This window comes from Hyperolius riggenbachi, chromosome 2 (genome assembly GCF_040937935.1).
Source record: "Hyperolius riggenbachi isolate aHypRig1 chromosome 2, aHypRig1.pri, whole genome shotgun sequence".
NCBI lineage: Eukaryota > Metazoa > Chordata > Amphibia > Anura > Hyperoliidae > Hyperolius > Hyperolius riggenbachi.
Window position 1 is genome coordinate 449,649,572 of NC_090647.1, and position 27,121 is coordinate 449,676,692.

The 27,121-nt window shown below is 42.2% G+C and overlaps 1 protein-coding gene across 1 annotated transcript in view; it reads left to right on the top strand.

The window, feature by feature from the left end:
- The first annotated feature begins 755 nt into the window (after positions 1 to 755).
- LOC137546959 (4-hydroxyphenylpyruvate dioxygenase) overlaps positions 756 to 27,121 on the top strand; it is a 74,962-nt gene continuing 48,596 nt past the window's right edge. The window contains exons 1-6 of the mRNA XM_068270044.1: positions 756 to 836; positions 4,070 to 4,096; positions 8,871 to 8,933; positions 12,099 to 12,203; positions 19,404 to 19,446; positions 22,457 to 22,539. Coding sequence (XP_068126145.1) covers positions 834 to 836; positions 4,070 to 4,096; positions 8,871 to 8,933; positions 12,099 to 12,203; positions 19,404 to 19,446; positions 22,457 to 22,539 — 324 coding nt within the window. The 5' untranslated portion in view covers positions 756 to 833. The remainder of the gene's footprint in view (positions 837 to 4,069; positions 4,097 to 8,870; positions 8,934 to 12,098; positions 12,204 to 19,403; positions 19,447 to 22,456; positions 22,540 to 27,121) is intronic.

Sequence of the window (27,121 nt, forward strand, 5' to 3'; positions counted from 1 at the left end):
CCCCGTTCACATTTGCTGCTACCAGAAGCCCTCAGAAACACTCGTGTCCTTGAGTACTTACAAAGATAGGCAGCTCCGTAATACGCCAGCGCACTTTTGTGCATGGGCAGTATGGAGCCACCTGTATTCGGAAGCACTCGGGACATACGTGATTCTGGACCTTTCAGGAACCCCCCCCTTAAAAATCCTGCGTTTGCCCCTGGTTTCTTATAAATACATTTGAAAGCTTTAACCTAAAAGTAAAATATACACAGACTAAGATTTGTGTATAAATGTTAAAGCAACCATAATGCATCACAAGCCAAACCAAAGGAACGTAGGCATTGGTATATCGCATGGGCTTTGGCCCTGCCACCTGTATAAACCAGTATGGTCACATTCCAAAAGCATGCATGTAGGTTTCATCAAGTGAAATGAAGTTTATATAAACTGAGAGTTTAAAAGCAGTAAGTAGGCATTTAAATGATTTATTAATATGAAGTATCATTTTGTGACTGGCTGGTTTTGGCCCCAGTGTCATCAACACTGCGTTCCGGAAGAAAACAACGTTCTTTCACCGGCCACGATATGGGCGGGACCGTAGTTGAACCGTAGTTAATTATTTTAAGTGCACAACATTCCTAGAGGGAAAAGGTGAGTGACCCAGAACAGGTTAAAGTAACACACGTTTATTTTTTGGGGGGTGGAAGTTCAGAGGGTGTTTTTCTGGCTGGCCAATAGCGATGAATTTTCTACGGTTTATACGTGAGCACTCACCACAGAATTGTTCTTTGAGGTATTTTGCGAACAAACAGTCAGACCTCAAATCTGTTGGAGTTTGAACGTTCTTCAGAATGGTAAGTACGATATGCAATTATCTAATCTCTCTCTGGTGTTCTGCATCAGATAAACAGGGAACCTTTCGCTGCTGCCCACTGTGATTATCTGTGCAGAAAGACTTGGAAAATCACTCCATGTGAGTATCTCACTTCCATTTGGATTGTACTCAAACATAGGACAAAAATACTTACTTCATGTTAGTCAGAATGGGCTTAGATACAGACAAATATATTATTCCTGCTTCTGTTGTGCAAACAAAAAGTAATTTAAGATACAAAAAACATATTTAAAAGTGCAGGTATGAGCCCTATAGCAAAAATAATTATTCTAATGATGGAGTGATGGAACTATATTGCAAAAAAATATTATTATAATCTGGAGTGCCCGGAAGAAACTCAACCAGACACAAAGAGAACATACAAACTCCATCCATGCCCTGGCTGGGATTCAAATGCTGCATAACCTTAACTTCCCTCCCCCTCCCCCGTTGTGCCTAACCATAAACCCACCCCTGGTGCCTCACCTTAAAGGACAACTGAAGTGAGAATGATATGGATAGCCCTACTGATCTATCTGGCTGCAGTAGTGTCTGAATTATACCAGAAACAAGTATGCAGCTAATATATTAGAAACACCTGATCTGCACATGTTTGTTCAGGGTCTATGGCTAAAAGTATTAGTGGAAGAAGTTCAGCAGGATGCCGGGCAACTGGTATTGCTTAAAAGGAAATAAAGATGGCAGCCTCCATATCCCTTCCGCCTCAGTTGTCCTTTAACACTTCCCCCCTCCCCCCCCCCCAGTGCCTAACCTTAACCCATAAGGACCCCACACACTCCTAACACTAAAGACTCCCAACCCTAACACTTAATATTTTCACTGCCGTAGGTGGCAATGTTAAAAGGGGCACAATTAGTGGCTATAAACTGTAAATATTGGTTATAAATGGCTAAGTAGCAGCTATAAGTGACTATAAATGGTAAATTAAAGGAAACCAGAGAGGAAGACTAGTGAAAAGTTTATACCAGGGGTCCCCAAACATTTTCGGTCAAGGGCCGGGACAACATACTTCAGACTTCTGGGGACGGGACGGAGTATAGATACAATAATGTAGAAAAATATAAAATTGAGCTTAGGTATTGTAGAAAGCACCATCTCTAAGTAATACATTTTGTGTGTGTGTGGGGGGGGGGGGGGGGGGGTTGCGGTAAAAAAGCCTCAGGGGGGCGCATTCGGCCCACGGGCCTTAGTTTGAGGACCACTGGTTTATACGTACCTTGTGCTTCCTCCAGCCCCATCCGCACGGATCGCTCCAACGCCGCCGTCCACAGCCTTCTCTATTGCCAGTACTGGGTTTCGTAACTTCTGCCAGTTTTACGTAAACGCAGTGCGCTCCCTCCGTCTCTCCAGCGGAGAATAGAATAGTATATGTATTCTCCGCCGCTTGCTCAGACTGGCCCGGTACTGGCGGTAGAGAAGGCAGAGGACAACGCGGGAGCGATCCATGCAGATGGGGCTGGAAGAAGCCGCAGGTATGTATATAACTTTCACTAGTCTTCGTCTCTGGTACAATTTAAAGGGGAACTTCAGCCTAAACAAACATACTGCCATTAAGTTACATTAGTTATGTTAATTAGAATAGATAGATAATGTAATATTTTACCCACCCTGTTTTAAAAGAACAGACAAATGTTTGTGATTCATGGGGGCTGCCATCTTTGTCATGGGGGAAGCCATCTTTTGGTTGAAAGGAGGTGACAGGGAGCATGAGACACAGTTCCAACTATCCTGTGTCCTGATAACCCCTCCCAGCTGCACGCACTAGGCTTCAAATGTCAAATTCAACATGTAGAAAAAAAATTGCACCAAAACAGCAAAACGAGAACAATAACATCAGATATCCCATCATTTGCACAGCATAAGGGAAAAACTGCCCGGGCAGTTTTCTTCTGTGCAGCTAAAAATGAAGCTTGTATAAGAGAAACAAAGTTCTGATGCTAAAAACAAGGAACACCAAGAGCCCCAATAGTGTAATATGTACTGGTAAATGGTTACTAGATAGAGTAAATATTAATACTCACAAACCAGGGTTACCATTAGGCAACCACTGTAAAGGCAGGTGGGGAGATTTTCCTGACCCCACTCAGGAATAAGAAGTCGCTCTCTGTAGATGAGATAAAGGGGGTTCAACCCTCCACCCAGGGTGGACTCAATATTATGCAGGAGAACAGAGGCGCCAAAAGGATAAAAGGAAGCTAAATGAGCTTAAAAACCAAATTCTTGGTAAATAGAGGAGGTAGTGGTGGACTTACCTCCTCCAAGTAGACACACAACGACTGTAGTAAACACAGTCAATATATTTTATTTATGAACTCCAAATATGCAACGCGTTTCGCAGGTTTGATCCCGCTTCATCAGGCAATAACAACGGAGCAATAGCATATGTGCTACAGAGCCAGGCACAGAGGTGCCTGGCTCTTCTACTGACCACATATGCTATTGCTCCGTTGTTATTGCCTGATGAAGCGGGATCAAACCTGCAAAACGCGTTGCATATTTGGAGTTCATAAATAAAATATATTGACTGTGTTTACTACAGTCGTTGTGTGTCTACTTGGAGGAGGTAAGTCCACCACTACCTCCTCTATTTACCAAGAATTTGGTTTTTAAGCTCATTTAGCTTCCTTTTATCCTTTTGGCGCCTCTGTTCTCCTGCATAACGTTCTGATGCTGTGAAACTGTTAAAGAAACACCAGGCCTTTTCAGTGCTGCTGAGTCGATTTTTAGTCTGGAGGTTCACTTTAACATTTATCATGGACTGCTAGGCCACCGGTATCATTTAAAAGAAAATAAATATAGCCGCCTCCAGATCCCTCTCACTTCAGTTCCCCTAATGATATGGCTGTTATAGCCACTACACTCTTCCCACTGTTTGCTAAAGGAAGAACTACAGTAGAGTTGGAAGGAAGTGGTGTCAAGATCTCAGAAGTTGATGGCCCGTATAGGTATGAGGTGATTTTTTGCGGGTAGGAGATACTCTGTTACATTAGTTGAGGGGTACGGAGAGAGGGTTTCGAACAAACATGAATCCTAAAACTGCCCTTTAACAATCAAGTAGATTTTATTTATTTAATTGAAATGTCATCTTTTAAAAATATATTAAATAATACACTCAGATTTTTACCATACAACAAAATACCCTCAACTTTAATAAATAAAAGATTTTGAAAATTGTTTTATGTTTTTTTTCAGACTACCTACACTGACAAAGGCGAGAAGGTAATACAACTGTTATTATAAAACAATATTATTACTGTTTTATCCTATAATATCACATAAGAGTACATCAGTGAGGTTGTGGTTGGTGAATGGTGGGATTGTCTTGGGGATTTACTCCAATAGCATTTCTCTTAATTTTCCATAAAAGGATAATGGGTGCCAGGGCTCTCCTGCTCTACTGACAACAAATATCAGGTCCAAATAAAGGGGAGTAAAAAGTGCTGGACTTGTGATGAGGGATCTAGTGTGGTCCCCAGTAGCTGTCACAAGAGTGCCCGACAATTGACCTGCTTAGGAGATGGTCTGTATCATGGTCAGCAGGTCCAGGTACCTGCATGGTGTAAAGCCCTCAAGTGATCACCTGCTCCCAACCAGACTCACAAGTGGAGGTGTTCAGGTCATCTAAAGTAAGCAAAACATCCTGACTGGTGACAAAGAAGAAAATGTATATCCTCACCAGCCTAAGTGCATAAAGACACTTTCCCTCTGATACATTAAAAGTGGCCACAGAACTAATACAGTACTATTTAAATGGATAAACTGGATGAATGCAGGAATCATAAATCTAATGTCCCACTGAAGGCATAAATATTTTGCCAACCTTTGTCAGCACTAAGCTATTATTATTATTGATTTATAAAGCGCCAACATATCCTGTGTCGCGAAGTGAATCATTTATTTTTAGCTTATGTCACATAAATCTCTTTTACAATATTTAGTAAGGGTTCTAAACACTGGACACTACAGGCTGTCTGTGCTACAGGCTGCAATCTTGTCAAGCAGCGGTGCTGCCCCCCTTCCACTCCGAACTGTTAGGATGATGCAGTCTAGACAACAAAAGCAGCCACACCTACCTATCAACTAAAACGTACTTGCTCCACAGTTACATTTTCAACATATGATCAAAATTTAAACCCCTTTTCAAAAATATTTAGTTGCAGAAAAGTTATTTTCACATAGAAAACACCTGAGCTCTCTGATTCCTAAACTGTTAAATGGGGTTAGATGTGTGCCTGAAAATTGGTTTTAACATGCTATGCATAACTTCACAGAGCTTACAGCCCAAACCAAATCATGGGGCTTGATTCACAAAAGCATGATAACTCAGTTATCACGCCTAAAAACTCAGTTATCACGCTTAAAAGCTTTGCACATGCAAACTAGGGTGCTAAGTAGTTTGCAGACTAGTTTGCACGTGAAAACTAGAGTGCAAACTACTTAGCACCATAGTTTGCATGTGCAAAGCTTTTAGGCGTGATAACTCAGTTATCACCCTTTTGTGAACCAAGCCCTTGGTGCTGTGCAATTATCCTGCGGCTAGAGAGCCCGCCACAGGACAATCGCATTGCACCATTTCGTATTTTAAACACACTGCATCAAAGTGGGCCAACTGGGTAATTTGCTTAGCTTGCCCCGCTCAGTGATGTGCTACCTGCTCGACAGGAAGTACGTCACTGCATTTTGTGCAATTGGCGCATGCGCACATCACCACTACTGCAAGAATATATAAGATTGTTGCGGTGCCATTGACTAATGCAATCATGCGCTGAGTGCTACCACACTGCAGAGATGGTGTGGCCTCATTGCATTGCATTGCACCGAGCGCACATACCATGGTCATTCTCCTAGAGACTAATGGCCACTGGGATGTGGGAGTGGCGGGGGAGCTGCGGGTGAGAGTATCCAAACATAACTTGACGGGATAGTGGGAAAGGCGCCTAAAGGAGCTGCTGTCTTCCACTGAAGTTAGTTGCTAACTATGTGACAATGGTCTTTTTATGTTCTGAAAACACACTTTACCTTAGAGCAGGGGTCTCAAACTCGCGGCCCGCGGGCCATTTGCAGCCCCCGATACAATATTTTGTGGCCCTCGCCGGCAAAAGCTTCCTTATAGGTCGCTTCAGTGCTCCCAAGTAATCCGCCGCATCCCCACCGCTAAACAAGGGCTGCAGAGCCCCCAAATCGCCCGGGGGGCAATCCGCCGGCATTTCCTGGAAGGGGCAGAGCTTTCAGCTTCAGCTCTGCCCCTCCTGACGTCAATCGCCGCACGGATCGCCGCCTCTCCCTGCCCCTCTCTGTGAAGGAAGAGTGAGAGGGGCGGGCAGAGGCGGCGATGCGCCGTGATTGTGAAATTCCTTATGCGGCCCAGCCTCATCCTGACTTTGCCTCCTGCGGCTCCCCAGGTAAATTGAGTTTGAGACCCATGCCTTAGAGCAAAGTGATTGACCAATCTATGATAACAGATTACACTGATGCAAGATTATGGAAATTATCTTTTCAAATCTATGTAGCTTGAAAATAGATCACATTCCTCCTGCATTTGCTTAATCCTGCATTAACTTGGAATTACTTGTATATTATAGAACATACTTAGTTACCAGGTTTGCACACATCTCAGGAGGGATTTTGATCCACTCCTCTACAAAAACTTGGGTTTTTTTTGACAAATCTTGAAGTTTCTTGGCTGCTGTTTGGCACCTCCAAGATTCAGCTCCCTCCACACAGATTTTCTATAGGAATGAGGTCTGGAGACTAGTTAGGCCACTTCATGTCCATAATGTGCTTCTTCTTAAACCAATCCTTTGTTGTCTTAGGTATGTCTTGGGTAACTGTAATGCTTGAAGGCCCATCAATGACCAATTTTAGTTTTCTGGCTGAGGTAAATAGGTTCTCATCTAAGATTTGATGGTACAAGGTTCTGTACATTGGCCCCTTAATACGGTGAAGTTGCCCTGTAGTCCTAGCAGAAAAATGGCTGCAGAGCACAAAGTTTCAATCCCCGTACTTGTCTGTGGGGACCATGTTCTTGGGGTCATGCTTAGTATTTCTCTTCCTCTTAACATGGTGGTTCCAGCACTTTCTTCCAAGTCTTCTCTGGATCATTTAAATGTTCACTGTCAAACTTAAGGTGGGCTTTTACATGTGTTTTCTTGAGCAGGGAAACCTTGTGGGTGAAGCAAGATTTCAATCCATTACAGTGTAGTGTGTTACATTCTTGGTGACCGTGATCCCAACTGACTTCAGATCACTAACAAGGTCCTTCTTCCTGATCACTTACCTTTCTCATGATGATCATCACCCATGAGGCAAGACCTCATAGACGGTCATTTTATATTTATTTCATTTGAGAATAAATGCACCAACACTTGTCACCTTCTCATTAAACTACTTGCTAATGACCTTGTAGCCCTTTCCAGCATTGTGCAGGTCTACAATCCTGTCCTGCACGTCCTTTGACAGCTCTTGGGTCTGCCCATGTTGATGGAAATGTTGTAATGGAAGAAATTGGTCCTTTAGACAGGTGTGCTTTATACACATAACAAATTGAAATCTTTTTTTTTTTTCTGGATTTTAGACTGATATTCTGCCTCCCTTCATTAAAGTGGACCTGAACTCAGAAGTTCCTCTATGTTCTAAAGCAGTGATCTGGAAACTTGGCTCTCCAGCTGTTTAGGAACTACAAGTCCCACAATGCATTTGCCTTTATGAATCATGACTGTGGCTATCGGACTCATGCAATGCATTGTTAGACTTGTAGTTCCTTAACAGCTGGAGAGCCAAGTTTGATCACTGATCACTGTTTTAACGGATAAGCAACAGCATAACAACCTTTAACCTCTTGAGGACCACAGTGCTAAACCCCCCTAAAGACCAGGCCATTTTTTGTAAAATAGGCCACTGCAGCTTTAAGGCCAAGCTGCAGGGCCGCACAACACAGCACACAAGTGATTACCCCCCACCCCCTTTTCTCCCCACCAACAGAGCTCTCTGTTGGTGACGTCTGATGGCTCCCCAGATGTTTGTTTTTTTATAATATATTTGTTTCATTTTCAAGTATTTTTCTCTATTTTTTATTTATTTTTTAAATCCCCATCCCTCCCCCCGCCAGCCAATCAGCGTGATTAGCTGTCATAGCCTTCAGCCTATGACAGCCGACCATGTCCCTGCCTACAGAGGGGGACAGCCGTGTCACACGGCTGTCCCCAGTACAACACTGCCTTACATCGCAGCGCTGTAGATAGTAATTAGACGGCGGTTCCGCCGTCTAACAGTCTCCGAGCATCGAGAATACCAAGCAGGAGATGCGCGCAGCCTGTGCGCGATCTTCTGCAAAACCAAGGCCCAGGACTTTACGCCGTTCAGCGTGCGGCGGTCCTGTGGTTGGCTCCTCGGCCACGCCCATCGGCATGACGCGGTCGGCAATAGGTTAAAGAAAAACAATTCAGTATTACAGCTTATAGAACACCTACTGAGATTCCGCAGAGTGGCTAATTCCTGGTATTCTGGGAGCACAGAATGGGTTAACCTCATGTGTTTACATATTAGCTCAGAATTTGGCAGAGTCAGCAGACAGCTCAGATTACACAAGTTCATTACTTGCTGAGAAGGGAAAATGAGACAGGCTGTTTTCTATAAACACACACAGGGTGGATTCCTCTGTGTTTCCCTGTTTCCTGTGCAAGAGTTTAAGTCCGCTTTAAAATGAAACTACCATAAAAATTACAAGCTGTCCATTTCTTTGAAGGTGGTGTAAGGTATAGGCAAGGAAATATGCAGATACCTAAAACTGCATCAGTGAATTAGTGCTCTCCCAGTATGGGCAATGTGTTGAGAGTGCAGCAGAGGAAAGAGGTTATCCCATGGATCATTGCAAATCATTATTATTATTATCATGCTTGATGTATCTGTTCAGTAGTCTTAACTAAATTGCACTTTAGGATTAATAGAATATAGATCAAGAAAACAATTACTAAAATATGTGTCTTATTTTAAGCATGAAAAAGGTCGATTTCTACGATTCCATCATCTCACTTTCTGGGTTGGAAATGCCAAACAGGTAAGCCATACCGCCTAATTTTTTGAGATGAGAAAGAGGGACACTTAAGCCACACCCCTGATTACGCCCCCATCACACCCCTAGTCACACATACCATAAAGATTTCATAAGAAAAATATGAAGTTTTATAATTCAAACCACACTGGTCCTTTCTATCCTGGTGCATTTTCCTTCATATTAACATTTTATATCAATTTAAAGGATGGGAATAAAGTTTAGAGTCAATCACATACATTTTTTAGTAGAGAAATATATATATTTACATAGACAGAGGGGCAAAGTCCTGAAAGATGGACAAATGAGAAGGAAAGAGGGACGGGGGACAGGGCTCCCAAAGAGGGACTGTCCCTCCAAAAGAGGGACAGTTTGGAGCTATGGGTAAGCCATGAATGTAATTCAATGGAAACTGTAGAGGGGAAGGATGAAGAGCAACTAAAAAGCTCAAAATTACACAAATTTAGACATTAGTTGTATGCATTTATGTAGCATTAACACACTTTCTCCAGTACTTTACTAAGAGCATCAAATCATTTATATCATCAACCTTCATTCAGTTAGTCACAGTCAAATGCTTCTACCATATTCCAAGGCCAACTTGGGAGGAAGCCCAATACACAAATTCCCTGCAGACAATATCCTAGCAGAAACAGGTATACACAAAACTTCACACACAGAATATGTGGCCAGTATTTCCAAATTTATTCTCAAGTAACAGCTACAGTCGATGTTTTAAACAAACTTCACACATAGGTAGAAGTGAGGTGGCTCCCCATCCAAATCTTTTTGGGTGCATGACAACCGATCATCTGGCTCATCATAAAAGCAATAGAAAGTCCAAGTATCATCAGCATGCCTTTATCTAGGTCAGATGCATTGTCAAAGCAGGCCCTATGAGGCCCCCCAAGACAATTGTCAGTATCTCCATGTGACAGGGGCCTCTCTACAATGAAGCAGATTGAATCATGTGATTCAGGCAGCAGACTGTAGGGGGACAACATCAGCTCTACACTCAGCTGATCTTTTTCAGTCTTTCACTTTGCTCTGCTGCTTCTGTCTGACTAATGCTGGTACACACGTTGCGATTTCCTGCTCGATCCGCGGGATTGATTGGATCGATTTGATTACTTCCGACATGCTTGATCGGGTTTCAATCGATACAGCCGTTGATTTTGCATATTACGTATGCAAAATCGACGGCTGTATCGATCGAAACCCGATCGAGCATGTTGGAAATAATCAAATCGATCCAATCGATCTTGCGGTTCGAGCGGGAAATTGCAACGTGTGTACCCAGCATAATGGAGCACAGAGCTTGCCTGCTGTGAACCTGCGTGTGCTGCCATGCCCCTTTATTAAATATGCACTACTCTTTGCTAGCCCAACCTCCACTCCGTGTGCCATTCTGCCCTTTGGTTACCCTGCAGTTTATTGCTGTGCATGTATGTCTGAAGGAGTGTGTGTGTTGCCCCAGCCATCCACCTACACATCCACTCTCAGCAGTACACCTTTCAGTACCCATTCACTCACCTATCAGCATCCAGGTAAAAAGGGCATATGTGTGTGATTTATTTTTGGGGTGGGGAGAGGGGCAACCTCACAAGTTTGCTTCAGGCAGCACAAAGTCTACAACCTGCCTTGCCATGTGGATAGCACAATAAAAGGGTCTGATTTTGAAACCAGTGAGCTGTCACTACTTGGACTGTCTAAATCAAATTGTTGAGACAGAAATTACTCAACCTTCAAATCCTGGGACAATCTTTTGCAAATCACCCGTCTCAAAGCCTGGACAACAGACTAAGTTAGAAGCCTGCACTAAAATGTTCCATTTATATACTGTAGTTGTTTACCTAGCTCTAATTATATTCAATATGCGTGTGTGGGGAGTTGTGCAGAGGCTTACTGCACCTCCCATGCCCCGGCATCACCCTGCTTTCTCCTCCGATTTGCCCCATTCTGATATTGCTGGTTGGCGTGGTCGGTAACCTCTGACCCAGACATACTAGGCTGCGAATGCGCAGTATGTTTGATTGGGCGGCTTACAACCATGCTCCCTGGCGACTCCATATGACGTGAGTTGCAAGGCACCCAAGCGGACATACTGTGCATGCCCAGCGTAGTATGTCCGGGTTGCAGGTTACCAAACGCGCTAACCAGCAATATGAGAACGGAGGATGACGCCGGGGCACGGGAGGTGCAGTAACCCTCTGCACAACTCCCCACACACGCACAGAAGGTGTCCTTTTTTAAATATAATTAGTGCTAAGGTATCCTTTAAAGTGAACCTGAATTGACTAAATTATTTAAAATAAACACCTTATGCACCTGCAAATGAATATTACATACTTACCTTGCCGTCAGTTCCTCTCAGAAGCTCACCATTTTCTTCTAACAATAATTCCTTCCAGTTCTGACACAATTGTGTCAGTACTGCAATATATCAGTTACTGTCAGTTCTAACTGAAAGGACAACTGATGTGCAAGGTAATGTCCATGTTTTCCCATGGCTCAACTGGGGGATATTACAGTTTAACAATGTACTGACCAGTAAGGTGTTACAAGATCACTGCCATTTTCTAAGATGAGAATCCCAATGATCACAGTGGACAACAGGACATGGGAGAGTAGAAAGAGATTGAGGAGTAGGCTACATGGGAGGTAAGTATGACCTGTGTATGGTTATTTTGACTTTTAATTTTCAGTTCAGGTTTGCTTTAAAGCTGGAGAGTGTGAAATCAGTGTGGATTAGCAGTACAGCCAAGTAGTATGCATTTTCAGAAGGAGGTCAGCCAAGGCAAGCTCTGTGCCTCTCTTATGACAGGTTTATTTTAAAGAAATGACTAAAAGGACTCCATATTTTTGTATCTTTGTAGCAAATGAAATGCTTTTTGACGACAAGTTAATGTTCTGAATTAAAGAGACTCTTCCTTAGATATAAGCAGCATTGTCATTATGTGACTCAGTGCACTTCATTAACCACTTAAACGTAATAATATTAAGAAAGGCAAAGGCCTAAGTAATAACTCAGACTCATAACTCTGTGCAATGATGAACAGATGTTCTCCTGCAGAACTTTGCTCACGATTGAGCACAACTGCAATTCCCAGACAGGCAGATGAATCGCTGGAAATAGTAGGATACATGAACTGATATGCAATCTCTCTGTAGGCTGCGACATTCTACTGCAATAAGATGGGATTCGAACCTGTTGCCTACAAAGGCCTTGAAACTGGAAGTCGAGAGGTGGTCTCCCATGTGGTCAAGCAGGACAAGGTAAGAAAACAAATTACAGCAGATTATGTAACACAGAATTCACATTAATTTAAAAACATGCTTATTATGACTTATGGCTTTTATTCTAAAAATTGCAAAACAAAAACGCAATCGCTGTGCAATTTTACAATACAGTTTTTACTGGAAGTTAGGAAAACAAGGAGAAAAAATGCATAAGGAATGCAATTATCAATCGGATTGCAATGCTACACACAGTTCCTTTATGCTGTAGATGTCCTTGCATTTGTTGATTCGCATGTGCTCCGAAATAGGTTGCAAAACGCATCAAATCACTTCTAAAAATTCTAAAACTCAGACATAATATTAGACAGACTCATTATGGGAATCACCTTGTCCCTGTGCAGGCATTTGCAAGCAACAATAAATAATAGGAGAAATGTGATAGCAGCTGCCTGTTTTTAACAACACTAGCAAATATGGACCATCCTATATAATAATGTCCCTGTCCTGCATCCTCCTGTGGCCTGCATAGTGCCTGGCGCGCATGCGCAGCACGCAGTCAGATTGTGTTGCAGGGGGGCGGGTTGGTCGTGCCGATGCCGAGTGCCTGTTTTTCAACAGGCAGGCCTTTGTACTAGTATCCTGTTAAGGCCTGAGACACACTGTAGAGCGCTTTGATGACTGTCAGCTCTGCATTTGCGTTTTCTTGCATAAAAAATTGCTGCGGCCACAATTTTACGAAAAATCGTTGATTTTGCTGTGATTTTAATGCAAGCTAATGGGAGCATTTCTATAAAATGCGCAGACCCAGCACTGTCGGTCAGCAAAGCGCTCTGCAGTGTGTCTCAGGTCTAATTTTTCTCCTGAGTTTTCTTCAAGGAGATATTTGCAAACAATACCAATAAAATACATTTAAACCTCCCACCATGAAAGAAAACACTGAAAATAAGTTTGATATTACTCTTTAACCTTCTTTTCAGTACCTTTTCAGCCAGCTCAGGGGCTCTGGGGGGATCGGGAAAGCAGAGTTGGCTGCAACAATTGGCCCCTAATGCTGCTTTTTGGTTTGGAAATGTCTGTCATGGGGACCAGAGGGTTCATTTTGCCTAGGGCCCAATTGTTACTAGAACCAACCCTGGACATCAGAAACGCATGCACTGCCCTCAGTGACGTAGCTACAGACCATTGGGCCCGATGCGGAATTTGAATCTAGTGCCCTCCCTTCCCTGCACCCCCCGCCCCAAAAATAGAACTTCAGTGCCTTTTCATCATGTGACTACCAAAATCCTGAGTTAGCCTAACCTTCGGGCGCTGATTATCCACTCTTCCAGCTGCTGCACCGATATCTGGAGTTCGGCTATATAATAAGTTTTAAAAGAGTGGTTTTGCGCTCCTCTGTTCACCAATCACGTTAACACAATAGCACTAGTCCTAATGGATCGCTAAACCCTGGGGGGTATCACCTCCCTAAACAGTATTAGTATAGCACCAATATGATGCGTGGGTGTAGCGCTCAACACTATTCCTACCAACAGTATGTATAATACATAAATTGCATATTCCTTTACATCAATTCCATCAAATATAACGCAATTCGCTGCATGCATAAATGTCCCAATATCGCCAGGCTTTACTCCTGTATAGGACTGTAATTCCACCAGCAGCAGTTCAAGTTATTCCAGCAACAGCTTGATTGGATCCACATTTAAATATAAACACTCTTACCAACGATATTGGCTGATCAAATCAAAATCAGCATCAGCGTTTTTCACAGGTAGAAAGCTAAGATCACCTCTTCTCACGAGCCAACTTCATCCAGGGTGTCACTCAAAAAGACAAAAATGGCAGAAACATAGCGTGACCCTGTTTAACCTTCCTTGAAATCACCACATGTGCTCACTCAGTGTCTCACCAGTGCCTCCACCACCGTGGAAATGAGAAAAATGCACGCTCACCAACTGCTATGGCTGATCGAATAGACCAGCTACAATCGCTTGTTCTGGGATATCCACCCTGATCGACCAAAACTGCACCTTAAAGAACTCAAAGAAAGGCTTCCATAGCGTAACTCCGTTTAATATATATAAAAACACAAAGTATTGCACTCACAGATCATGAAGATTAAATGCGCATTTAAAAGCTGAGCGTCCTCATTGCTTCCGTTTGTATCCAGCGTCTCCGCACACTGCGCCCGAGGCTCCGCCCTACCGGTTTCGTCATCAATGACTCATCAGGGGCCGAACCTTGGCATCCACTCAGTCGGTGGACATTATCACCCCCTCTGTTGAGTTTCATTTAGTGTGTGTATGAGGCTTAAAAGACAACCAAGGTGACATGTGACATGAATGTACAGTGGCAAGCACACAAATAACTAGGCTGTATTCCTTTTTTTCTTTCTCTGCCTGAAAAAGTTAAACATCAGACATGCAAGTGACTATAGCATAACCCTCACTGATAAGTAAATATAGCCATAAAACACTTTCCTGTCAGTAAATGGCTTCTCCGAGCAGGAACGAGATAAAAAGGGTCAATAATTCATAGATTTTAGCTCTAGCATGCCGTACTTCAATGAAGCTGTCATTGAGCAAAGACAATGAAACGCTAAAAACTTAAAACTAAAATTTAAATATAAAATAATACTGTGCAATATCTAAAAAATCATTTTTAGAAGGAGGATAGATACAATGGTTTTTCTCATCAATTTATTTTCACCTCAGAAGTCCTTTAACGGAGCATGGCTGTCACCACTCTGCTCCTCACTAAGATTTGAACCCAACGCTCTTCATGGCCACATTTTAAAAATAATTTTACTCATGTACGGTGCTGCCCATAATTATTCATACTCCTGGCAAATTTTGACTTAAAGTTACTTTTATTCAACCAGCAAGTAATTTTTTTGATGGGAAATAACATAGGTGTCTCCCAAAAGATAATAAGCCGATGTACAAGAGGCATTATTGTGGAAAAATATTTCTCAGCTTTTATTTACATTTGAGCAAAAAGTGTCCAGTCCAAAATTATTCGTACCCTTCTCGATAATCAATAGAGAAGCCTTTATTGGTTATTACAGCAATCAAACGCTTCCTATAGTTGCAGACCAGCTTTTTGCATGTCTCCCCAGGTATTTTTATCCATTTATCTTTAGCAATGAGCTCCAAATCTTTCAGGTTGGAGGGACTTCTTGCCATCACCCTGATCTTTAGCTCCCTCCACAAATTCTCAATTGGATTCAAGTCAGGACTCTGGCTAGGCCACTCCAAAACGTTAATGTTGTTGTCTGCTAACCATTTCTTCACCACTTGTAATGTGTGTTTTGGGTCATTATCATGCTGAAATGTCTACTGGTGCCCAAGGCCAAGTTTCTCTTCAGACTACCTAATGTTGTCATTGAGAATTCTCATGTATTGCTCTTTTTTCATGGTGCCGCTTAATATGATTAGGTTCCCTGGTCCATTGGCTGAATAACACCCCCAAAGCATTAGGTTCCCACCACCATGTTTGACTGTAGGGATGGTGTTCTCTGGGTTGAAGCAGTGCTATAGCAATAGGGGGTGCAGAGGTTGCGACCGCATCGGGGCCCTTGAGCCAGAGGGGTCCACCCTCAACCACAGTGTTAGCTTTTTATTGGTCCTGTGCTTCACTTCTATAGATGCTTTGAATAGTAGGAATTATTAACACACTGTTCTCCACCCCCTTCTTGCACCTCTGATGCTGTGTTGTCCTTGGCAGGTTTTGGTGCGCCATATCAATTAATATATACGGCGTGCTTGGGGGGCTCCAATAAAACTTGCACCGTGGGCCCACAGCTTTTTAGCTACGCCGCTGGGTTGAAGGCTTGTTCTTTTTTACTCCAAATAAAAGGAAACATCATTGTGACCAAACAATTCAATTTTTGTTTCATCTAACTATAACACAGAAGATCAGAAGTCTCCTTATTTGTCCAGATGAGCATTTGTAAAGGCCAAGCGAGATTTTGCGTGCCTTATCTGGAGAAGTGGCGTCCTCCTTGGTCTGCATCCGTGGAACCCAGCAGTGTGCAGTGCGCGTTGGATTGTCTGTCTTGAGACAGTGCCACCAGCAGAGCCCAGATTCACCAGGGTGGCCTTGGTGGTGATCCTTGGATTCTTTTTCACTTCTCTCACTCTCCTCCTGGCCAGCACATGTGTCATTTTTGGCTCCCTACCACGTCCTCCGATTTTCCACAGTGCGGAACATCTTGTATTTTTTAAGAATACTTTGTACTGTAGCCACTGGAACTTGAAAACATTAAGAAATGGCCTTTTAGCCCTTTCCTGACTTGTGAGCAGCCACAATGAGAAGCCGAAGGTCCTCACTGAGCTCCTTCATCTTAGCCATGACTGTCCACAAACCAACTGCAGAGAGCAGCTGTTTTTCACCTGTTAAATTGATTAAAACAGATGTTCTCAATTAAGCAGGGTAATTAGGATGCTTTAGAACAGCTTGGGCTATTTGGAATTGTATAGAACTTTGGATTTCCCCACAGACTGTGACAGTTTGTGAATTATGTGAATAATATTGGACTGGACACTTTCTGCTCAAATGTAAATAAAAGCTGAGAAATGTTTTTTTCCACAATAATTCCTCTTGTACATCGTCTTATTATCTGTTGGGAGACACCTACCGCATGTCATTTCCCGTCAAAAGATTACTTACTGGGTGAATAAAAGTAACTTTATGTCAAAATTTGCCAGGGGTATGAATAATTATGGGCAGCACTGTATTATATCTAAATGATTTCTGTAATGGCTGTAGTGCCACCTACTGTGTCCTTTTAGTCTGTCCTTTATCCACTCTGTGTTCGCTGCCTCATACAGTAGTGATGCAGACTGTGAAACTGGCCAGTGTGCAAAATGCTCATGGTATGTAGGAAATTTCTTTTTTCTGTGGGCAGGTCTGGGTGCTGCAAGTCACATGTGTTGAATATCCACGTGACAGTGTACTGTATGTGGCCATGCTATTTTATAATCCAATACAAGCAGGAGAAAGATGGATATTGATCCAAACCATGCAAAACTTATTCAAAAATCAGTAACTATCTTCCAACACAAAACAGTGTTACAAAAAAAACAATCAGTAACAGCTTTGCAGAGTATCTCGGCCTGACAGCTGTTTTGCGGGTTCCCCGCTTCAATTGAGGCCGTTAGAAAAGGACCTGATATTGGCTTCCGACAAAGAAGGGAACCTGCAAAATAGCTCTTGTTGATGCTGTAACTTAGATCAGTTACCCGTCTCTCCACTTATTGGATTGGCTTATAGACTCTTCATAGCTGGTGAGCACATAGATAATGTCCTGCCAGTCTTCATTTACTGCCAGCCTTTCTGCTCATATGCTGCACCCATGCTATTTTATGTAGGCAGGTCTGGATGGTGCCAATAATGTGATATGTAATTGGCCATGATATTCCCAGACTCTACAAAAGCCAAAGGATTATGTTAAAATCCACCCTTACGGATAAAAACAAAACAAAAACAAAGCACTGCAACAATATGCCTGCCTGAAATCTCTTTTTATATAGACTTGTACAGTCCTCCTCTGGCACAACAGAATCAGGACTATAAGTGAAAAGCTGATATAAGGAGTAGGTCAGCGAGGCCGGCTTTACTGCAGGGAATAGTACAGTCAGTGTTCCTTTAGGAGTACCTTGGCCAGAAATGATTGTTCATGATTGTATTGGCCAGAAATCTAAACTGTGTACAGATGTCTCATGATGTTGCTGTCCTCCTCTGTAGTGATTTGTCCACTCAGATCGCTGGTCTCCAATACCTATTGCTAACTACAGAAAGTTCAAAGGTAGTTCCTGTAGCACGGTGCCACTTGCATGACTCCACCTACCTCTATTCTAAGTATACATTGCATGGCTGGACAAGACAGCGAGTGCTGCCTGAAACCAAATCTGTAAAGATCACTTCAGGCGACAAATTTTTAAGGTAGCTTCAGGCTGGTTTCACACTACTAACGGCTGCAAGCCAAGCTAGAAGTGAGGTTCTCTAGCACTAACTTCCTGTTGCCGAAATTAAAATTGCATGGAAGTGTATTGAAAAAATATGCGAATCGCAATGCGAACACCAAATATTTGAAAATATCCGCGGTGCCAAAGACTTACATGACTTCTGGTCACCACACGTCGCTGCAGGTGTTCGCAGATAACACACTGTTGTCATTGCGGTAAATCAGGTACTTCCGGTGCACATTCTATGCCTCCCAACCTATCCTACATTATAAATGTTCTCCCTCTTCAACCATCACCCACATTCTATGCCTCCCAACTTGCATTCTATAGGTTCTCTCCTCCACCCATCACCCATATTCTGTGCCACCCAACCTGTCCTTCATTCTGTAGGTTCTCTGCTCCACCCATCACCCTAATTCTATGCTACCCAACCTGTCCTGTATTCCACCTATCAACCACATTCTATACCTCCCAACTTGTCCTACATTCTATACATTCTCACTGTCCAGCCTGTCCTTGATTGACTACATGTAAAATGGAGAATACACTTCAAGATTGGACTGTTGGCCTACACAATTTGGGCTCTGAATACTTGAAGCACCTGCTGAAACGGCACCCCCCCCCCCCCCCCCACATGCACACACACACACACACACACACACACACACACACAAACCTCAAATTAGCAGGATTCCTAAACTTGGTCACTCCCAGAGTTCACCTTAAAACCTTTGGAGCGCAGTGTAGGAGGGGGTGCACAACTCACTCAGCTATAATTCCCCTATTGTGTTTGAAACAGAGAGAAATAAGAAAAAGGGAAACATGGCAGTGACTGCAAGCCAGATAACTAGAGATTAAGGTGTTGGGGGCCCTGGGGCACCTCTAACTCTAATAGCAATGTGTGTGACGGGTGGGGTGGGAGGAATGGAGGGGCGCACTTTGGTGTCTCAGCCTTGGGTGCTGGAGGACGTTGTCCCAGTTCTGTTCCCACCACACACCATCAAACCAATTACTGGTCTGAGCCATGCTTATGCGCTTTTGAGTCCTATGGGAGAAAAGCACTTTAGAAGTGTTGTTTGTTGTTGTTGTACATTCTATAGGTTCTCTTCTTCACCCATCACCCACCACAAAACCACACAGGGGGATTCTAATTGTTTGTTATGGGCAGTATATTTTGCACCAAGTGGCACTGAGCAGGACAGTAGCAGTGCTATCAGCCTAAAGAGTCCTTATGAGTCTTCATGAGTTTTTCTTCTGTATTTTTCAGATATTTTTTGTATTTCAATCTCCACTAAATCCTGGTAATCGGGGTAAGTTTTTCATTTTCAGCAAATGTATACAAATCTATGCAAAAATGTCCAGATTGTGCTTCTAGGTCAGTTGTAGTAAGAAAGTAAAGCACATAATAGTAAGCTCTATATGTTGTTGGCAAAAGTCAGGTGAGCCCGGCAGGTCCTATTTGTGTGAGTCAGTTGGAGTGTTTCTGTACTGCTAGCCTGTCCCCTTCACGTTTGTGACCCAGTTCAGCCTCTGTGTAGATACAAAGGCTGTAGGATGAACATCATAGAGCCAGGAACATGCCTCCAGCCCCACCATCCAGAAGAACAAGCAAGATATGGAGATTGTTGAACTTAACATATATTAATTTAAAAATATTCATTCACAAAAACTGGGAATGGTAAAGTAAGAGCAGAGAATAACAAATATGGCAAAATATGGCACTTTATAAACACTATAAAATGCTGTGATGTGTATGTCTACTGATAGGTCATCAGGTATGAGATAAATGCAGCTCTATGCTTTAGTGTTTCATTTCAAAATGTAAACAACCTATGTAGTTAGTGTTGTGGCCTTGCAGACCTGAAATTAATTCCTACCATTGGATAACCAGCAGGGGGTCTGTATGCTCACCCTTTACTCTTTGGATTTTTTTGGTGTCTGTAAAGGAATATTATGCAAACCATTATCAAGTGGCGGTGGTTTGTTTACTTTAAGGTTATATTGTTTCACTGTGGGTCTTTTGTGATTTGATTTTTTAAAAACTATATTTAAAAGATCTTCTTTACATTAATCAGAAAAATCTGAAGTAGTATAGTAAGTTGGAGATCTCCATGATCTAAATGTAATCTTATAAAAACATTCCTGTGCTTGGCAGTGAGTAGTTAACTAAATTAAATATCAGTTTGGAAATTACATGAAGGTCTGTAAATGAACATTTCGTATGTTTTCTTATTTAAAGGGGCACTATGGCAAAAAATTGTAAAATTGAAAATATGTGCAAACATAGACAAATGAGAAGTAGAAGTAAAATGAGCCATAAATTACTTGTCGCCTATGTTGCTGTCACTTACAGTAGGTAATAGAAATCTGACAGAAGTGGCAGATTTTGGACTATTCCATCTCTTCATAGGGGATTCTCAGCAAGGCTTTCATTCTTTATTAATATATACCCTAAAAAGGATTTAAACAATGATGCTTGCCAGCTTTCCCTGCTCACTACACACTTTTTTGGCAGTTGGACGGAGTTACTGCCATTCACTAAGTGCTTTTGAAAATAAATAAATCCCTGAGAATCCCCTATAAAGAGATGGACTAGTCCAAAACCTGTCGCTTCTGTCAGATGTCTACTACCTACTGTAAGTGACAGCAACATAAGAGAAAAGTAATGTATGGCTCATTTTACTCTGGAAAAAATGTACTTTTTATTTGTATATGTTTGCACATATTTTAAATTTTACAATTTTTCTCCATAGTGCCCCTTTAAGCTTTTCAGGGAACTGTTAACCATTATGAATTAAAAATACAATGATTGTTCTAGCTATCTTGTGACATCTGGCCCTTGAGATAAAAGTAAGCTGGGTCTAAAATGCTTAGCTGTTATCATGGAATCAGGAACTCTGCATACGGCTGGGTTCACACTGTACTGGATGAAAAACTGATCCTGTAAAAACTGTTCCATTTGCCGTGTAAACAATTGGTTACATTGAATAATTAATCAATTTGTTACACTGGGCATCAGTTTTTCATCCATTTTTTTCGTTCTGTATCACATCGCCACCTGCATGATATACCTGTCGCTGTTACATTCACGTTCTTCCGCGACTGCTGGCACTAGCGTTTGGTTCCACTGCATGGGAGAAGTGCTGGTATACAGATCTGAGCCCCATCAGAAGCATCAGACTCCACCACTGGATTGCAACAGACCAATGGGGATCCTTCCTCAAACGAGGAAGGGTTCTCATTTGTTTATTGAAATCCAATAGGAACCTAATGCTTTTCCCAAGCAGTGGACCAGGGTGGCGGTGCCAGCAGCAGCTGAGGAACACAAATGTGACGGCATCAGGTGAGTAAAAGCTTGTGAAACGTAAGCGGTGACCAGCCTTGTAAGAATGGACACTGCCCGTTCTCAAAGGCTGCCACTGATTTCATCGGCATCCACTTCATCTGACTGATCTGGAAAAATCGTGCCTGATCCATACTTGCGTTACAATCGTCAGAATGAACTGAATGGATCCATTATGTATGGATTAATGTGAACAGATCCTTTTGATTTGTAAAGTTTTTAATGCCAATGTGAACACGGCCTAAAGCTATAGTGGGAATGGGAACAGCTGCTTTGGAGACAACTCAAGGTAGGACTTCACTAGGGACCGGGTGAGGCCTCCTGTCATCTCTGATACGAAAAGTAAGGGAAAATCTTTAAAGAGACTCCGTAACAAAAATTGCATCCTGTTTTTTATCATCCTACAAGTTCCAAAAGCTATTCTAATGTGTTCTGGCTTACTGCAGCACTTTGTACTATCACAGTCTCTGTAATAAATCAATGTATCTTTCCCCTGTCAGACTTGTCAGCCTGTGTCTGGAAGGCTGCCAAGTTCTTCAGTGTTGTGGTTCTGCTATGCACTCCCCCCTCAGGGGGGAAAGAAACACACAAATGATCTCTTGAGATTCAAAGGGAAGGCTGTATACAGCCTGCTTGTGTATGGATGTATTTTCTATGTGTGGACATGCTGTACATCAACCTACTTCCTGTTTTGGTGGCCATTTTGTTTGTTTATAAACAAACTTTTTAAAACTGTTTTTAACCACTTTTAATGCGGCGGGGAGCGGTGAAATTGTGACAGAGGGGAATAGGAGATGTCCCTAACACACTGGTATGTTTACTTTTGTGCGATTTTTACAATACAGATTCTCTTTAAAGTCTTTGTTGAATGTAATATGCCCAGCACAGTTGTTCCTCTGGGGTAATTCAGATTCAGTTTACAGTGAAGAAAAACGAAAACCATTGCTTATATTATTTTGTCTATGTTTTTGTCTCAGAGATGGGAGAGCATTTAATCAAGCATGGAGATGGTGTAAAAGACGTAGCCTTCCAGGTTGAAGACTGCGATTTTCTATTTCAGGTAATCTTGATTTATTGACTGTATATTGCCATTTAAAATGTTTAGTGGCAAAGTATTTGCTTTCCCATAGCTCAGAGGCCTGTGCATCAAAATTCTACACCAGTTACTGTAACTCTTCAATATGAAAAATTTTAATAAATAACTGAGAAAGAAATATAATAAAATGTTGTTGGGGAAGTCCAGATAGTGAGAGAGTCAGGCACTCGGTGATCTCCAGGCTTTATTTGCTAATGGTAATCGGCACATAGACAAAACGGTACAAACAGCAACTGTGGGTACAGACGGCAACCTGACAGCTGTTTCACAGAACATTCCGCTTCTTTAGAGGCCTATGTGTCACATGACACAAGGGCCTCTGTAGAAGCGGAAGGTTGTGTGAAACGGCTGTCAGGCTGTTGTCTGTATCTCAGCTGCTGTTTGTACCGTTTTGCCTATGTGTCGATTACCATTAGCAAATAAAGCCTGGAGATCACAGAGTGCCCGGCTCGCTCACTATCTGGGCTCAATTGTGTTTGGCCTTGTTCACATCATTGATGCAGAATGAGCGCGCAATCGGAATGCAACGTGCACGATCGCACGCCATCTGCGCTGCTGATCCTAGCTCTGCGCTGGGCTGAAAAATGCATGCAACAGTGTGATAGCGCATCACACTGCTGGGCAGCGCACATGATCTGAACGGCAGAAGTGCTGTCTATGCACTTCTGCCGTTCTTCCGTGTCACACACCATACATGCTGCCAAAATGCACATGGCAGCGCGTATAATGTGAACGAGGCCTTTCACCGTGAGCACAGGTGTTACGGCTGCAGGTAAAGGGCACCCCACCTTATGTACATACTGTATCTATTGCCAGCCTCTAGACTCTTGCTGCTTTGTTGTTGGGAAAGTGCAGGGAAGAAAAAACTAAGCACCTCTGCACCACTTTCATTGGTAAACGTGTTTCCTCCTTCTGTTTCTAACACCATTTGTATGCTAATACCACCAACTGTTTTACTATTTCCCCCCATGAATGTCTGAGAGGCATCAAAAACATAACCTGTATAGGTATCTATCATGCACCTTCATCCAATCCACTTTCAGTGACATTGTGACACTTTAACCACTTGAGGACCACAGTCTTTCTACCCCTTAAGGACCGGCCACTTTTTTTCCATTCAGACCACTGCAGCTTTCACGGTTTATTGCTCGCTCATACAACCTACCACCTAAATGAATTTTGGCTCCTTTTCTTGTCACTAATAAAGCTTTCTTTTGGTGCTATTTGATTGCTCCTGCGATTTTTACTTTTTATTATATTCATCAAAAAAGACATGAATTTTGGCAAAAAAATGATTTTTTTAACTTTCTGTGCTGACAATTTTCAAATAAAGTAAAATTTCTGTATACATGCAGCGCGAAAAATGTGGACAAACATGTTTTTGATAAAAAAAAACAAAAACATTCAGTGTATATTTATTGGTTTGGGTAAAAGTTATAGCGTTTACAAACTATGGTGCAAAAAGTGAATGTTCCCATTTTCAAGCATCTATGACTTTTCTGACCCCCTGTCATGTTTCATGAGGGGCTAGAATTCCAGAATAGTATAAATACCCCCCAAATGACCCCATTTTGGAAAGAAGACATCCCAAAGTATTCACTGAGAGGCATAGTGAGTTCATAGAAGATATTATTTTTTGTCACAAGTAAGCGGAAAATGACACTTTGTGACAAAAAAAAAGAAAAAAAAAAAGAATCCATTTCTTCTAACTTGCGACAAAAAAAAATGAAATCTGCCACGGACTCACCATGCCCCTCTCTGAATACCTTGAAGTGTCTACTTTCCAAAATGGGGTCATTTGTGGGGTGTGTTTACTGTCCTCACATTTTGGGGGGTGCTAATTTGTAAGCACCCCTGTAAAGCCTAAAGGTGCTCATTGGACTTTGGGCCCCTTAGCGCAGTTAGGCTGCAAAAAAGTGCCACACATGTGGTATTGCCGTACTCAAGAGAAGTAGTAGAATGTGTTTTGGGGTGTATTTTTACACATACCCATGCTGGGTGGGAGAAATATCTCTGTAAATGACAATTTTTTCATTTTTTTTACACACAATTGTCCATTTACAGAGTTATTTCTCCCACCCAGCATGGGTATGTGTAAAAATACACCCCAAAACACATTCTACTACTTCTCTTGAGTACGGCAATACCACATGTGTGGCACTTTTTTGCACCCTAACTGCGCTAAAGGGCCCAAAGTCCAATGAGTACCTTTAGGATTTCACAAGTCATTTTGCGGAATTTGATTTCCAGACTACTCCTCACGGTTTAGGGCCCCTAAAATGCCAGGGCAGTATAGGAACCCCACAAATGACCCCATTTTAGAAAGAAGACACCCCAAGGTATTCCGTTAGGAGTATGGTGAGTTCATAGAAGATTTTATTTTTTGTCAAAAGTTAGCGGAAAATTGATTTTTATTGTTTTTTTCACAAAGTGTCATTTTCCACTAACTTGTGACAAAAAATAAAATCTTCTATGAACTCACCATACTCCTAACGGAATACCTTGAGGTGTCTTCTTTCTAAAATGGGGTCATTTGTGGGGTTCCTATACTGCCCTGGCATTTTAGGGGCCCTAAACCGTGAGGAGTAGTCTGGAAATCAAATTCCGCAAAATGACCTGTGAAATCCTAAAGGTACTCATTGGACTTTGGGCCCTTTAGCGCAGTTAGGGTGCAAAAAAGTGCCACACATGTGGTATCGCCGTACTCGGGAGAAGTAGTACAATGTGTTTTGGGGTGTATTTTTACACATACCCATGCTGGGTGGGAGAAATAACTCTGTAAATGGACAATTGTGTGTAAAAAAATCAAAAGATTGTCATTTACAGAGGTATTTCTCCCACCCAGCATGGGTATGTGTAAAAATACACCCCAAAACACATTGTACTACTTCTCCCGAGTATGGCAATACCACATGTGTGGCACTTTTTTGCACCCTAACTGCGCTAAAGGGCCCAAAGTCCAATGAGTACCTTTAGGATTTCACAGGTCATTTTGCGAAATTTGATTTCCAGACTACTCCTCACGGTTTAGAGGGAAGCAGTAGATTTGGGCGCATGAGACAAGTGGACAAAAAGGGCGCCCCATTCACTTCCATTATAAATATCGTTTAATGGGCGCTGAACAGGGAAAAAACGGCGCCGGAGATTTTTAAGGATTTATAACGGCGCCCGGAGATTTTTAAGGATTTATAACTATGTTTGTGATGATTTAAGTTTACAAAATGAGCCCGTGACGAATAACGTTTATGAAGATACTAAATCACTATTTCTAAAACATTTCTAAAACATTATCCACCCAAAAAAATAATTTACATTTTTTTCTTTACATTTTTTATTTATTAATGTGTGTAAAACATTATTATCCATAGGGGGTTTTAGGTTTAGGCACCAACAGGGGGGTCTTAGGTTTAGGCACCAACTGGGGGGTCTTAGGTTTAGGCACCAACAGGGGGGTCTTAGGTTTAGGCACCAACAGGGGGGTCTTAGGTTTAGGCACCAACAGGGGGGTCTTAGGTTTAGGCACCAACAGGGGGGTCTTAGGTTTAGGCACCAACTGGGGGGTCTTAGGTTTAGGCACCAACTGGGGGGTCTTAGGTTTAGGCACCAACTGGGGGGTCTTAGGTTTAGGCACCAACAGGGGGGTCTTAGGTTTAGGCACCAACAGGGGGTCTAGGGGTTAGGGATAGGTACAGGGAGGGTTTTTAATAAACGTAAATATAAGTTTCACTTCACAAATAGGGAAGATTAACGTTTTAAGAATTGCCGATCTCATAAACATTATTTAGTGATTTATAAATTCTTAAAACACTATTTATAAACGAAATTCTACACAATATTTCTATAAACGATATTTTCCATTTATCGTTTATACCACGCGCCCTTTTTTCCCGACGCCCTTTTCGTACGTACGCGTTTAGAGCCCCTAAAATGCCAGTTCAGTATAGGAACCCCACAAATGACCCCATTTTAGAAAGAAGACACCCCAAGGTATTCCGTTAGGAGTATGGTGAGTTCATAGAAGATTTTATTTTTTGTCACAAGTAAGTGGAAAATGACACTTTGTGAAAAAAACAATAAAAATCAATTTTCCGCTAACTTGGGCCCCTTAGCGTACTTAGGGTGTAAAAAAGTGCCACACATGTGGTACCGCCGTACTCAGGAGAAGTAGTATAATGTGTTTTGGGGTGTATTTTTACACATACCCATGCTAAGTGGGAGAAATATCTCTGTAAATGACAATTGTTTGATTTGTTTTACACACAATTGACCATTTACATAGAAATTTCTCCCACCCAGCATGGGTATGTGTAAAAATACACCCCAAAACACATTATACTACTTTTCCTGAGTACGGCGGTACCACATGTGTGACACTTTTTTGCAGCCTAGGTGCGCTAAGGGGCCCAACGTCCTATTCACGGGTCATTTTGAGGCATTTGTTTTCTAGACTACTCCTCGCGGTTTAGGGCCCCTAAAAGGCCAGGGCAGTATAGGAACCCCACAAGTGACCCCATTTTAGAAAGAAGACACCCCAAGGTATTCCGTT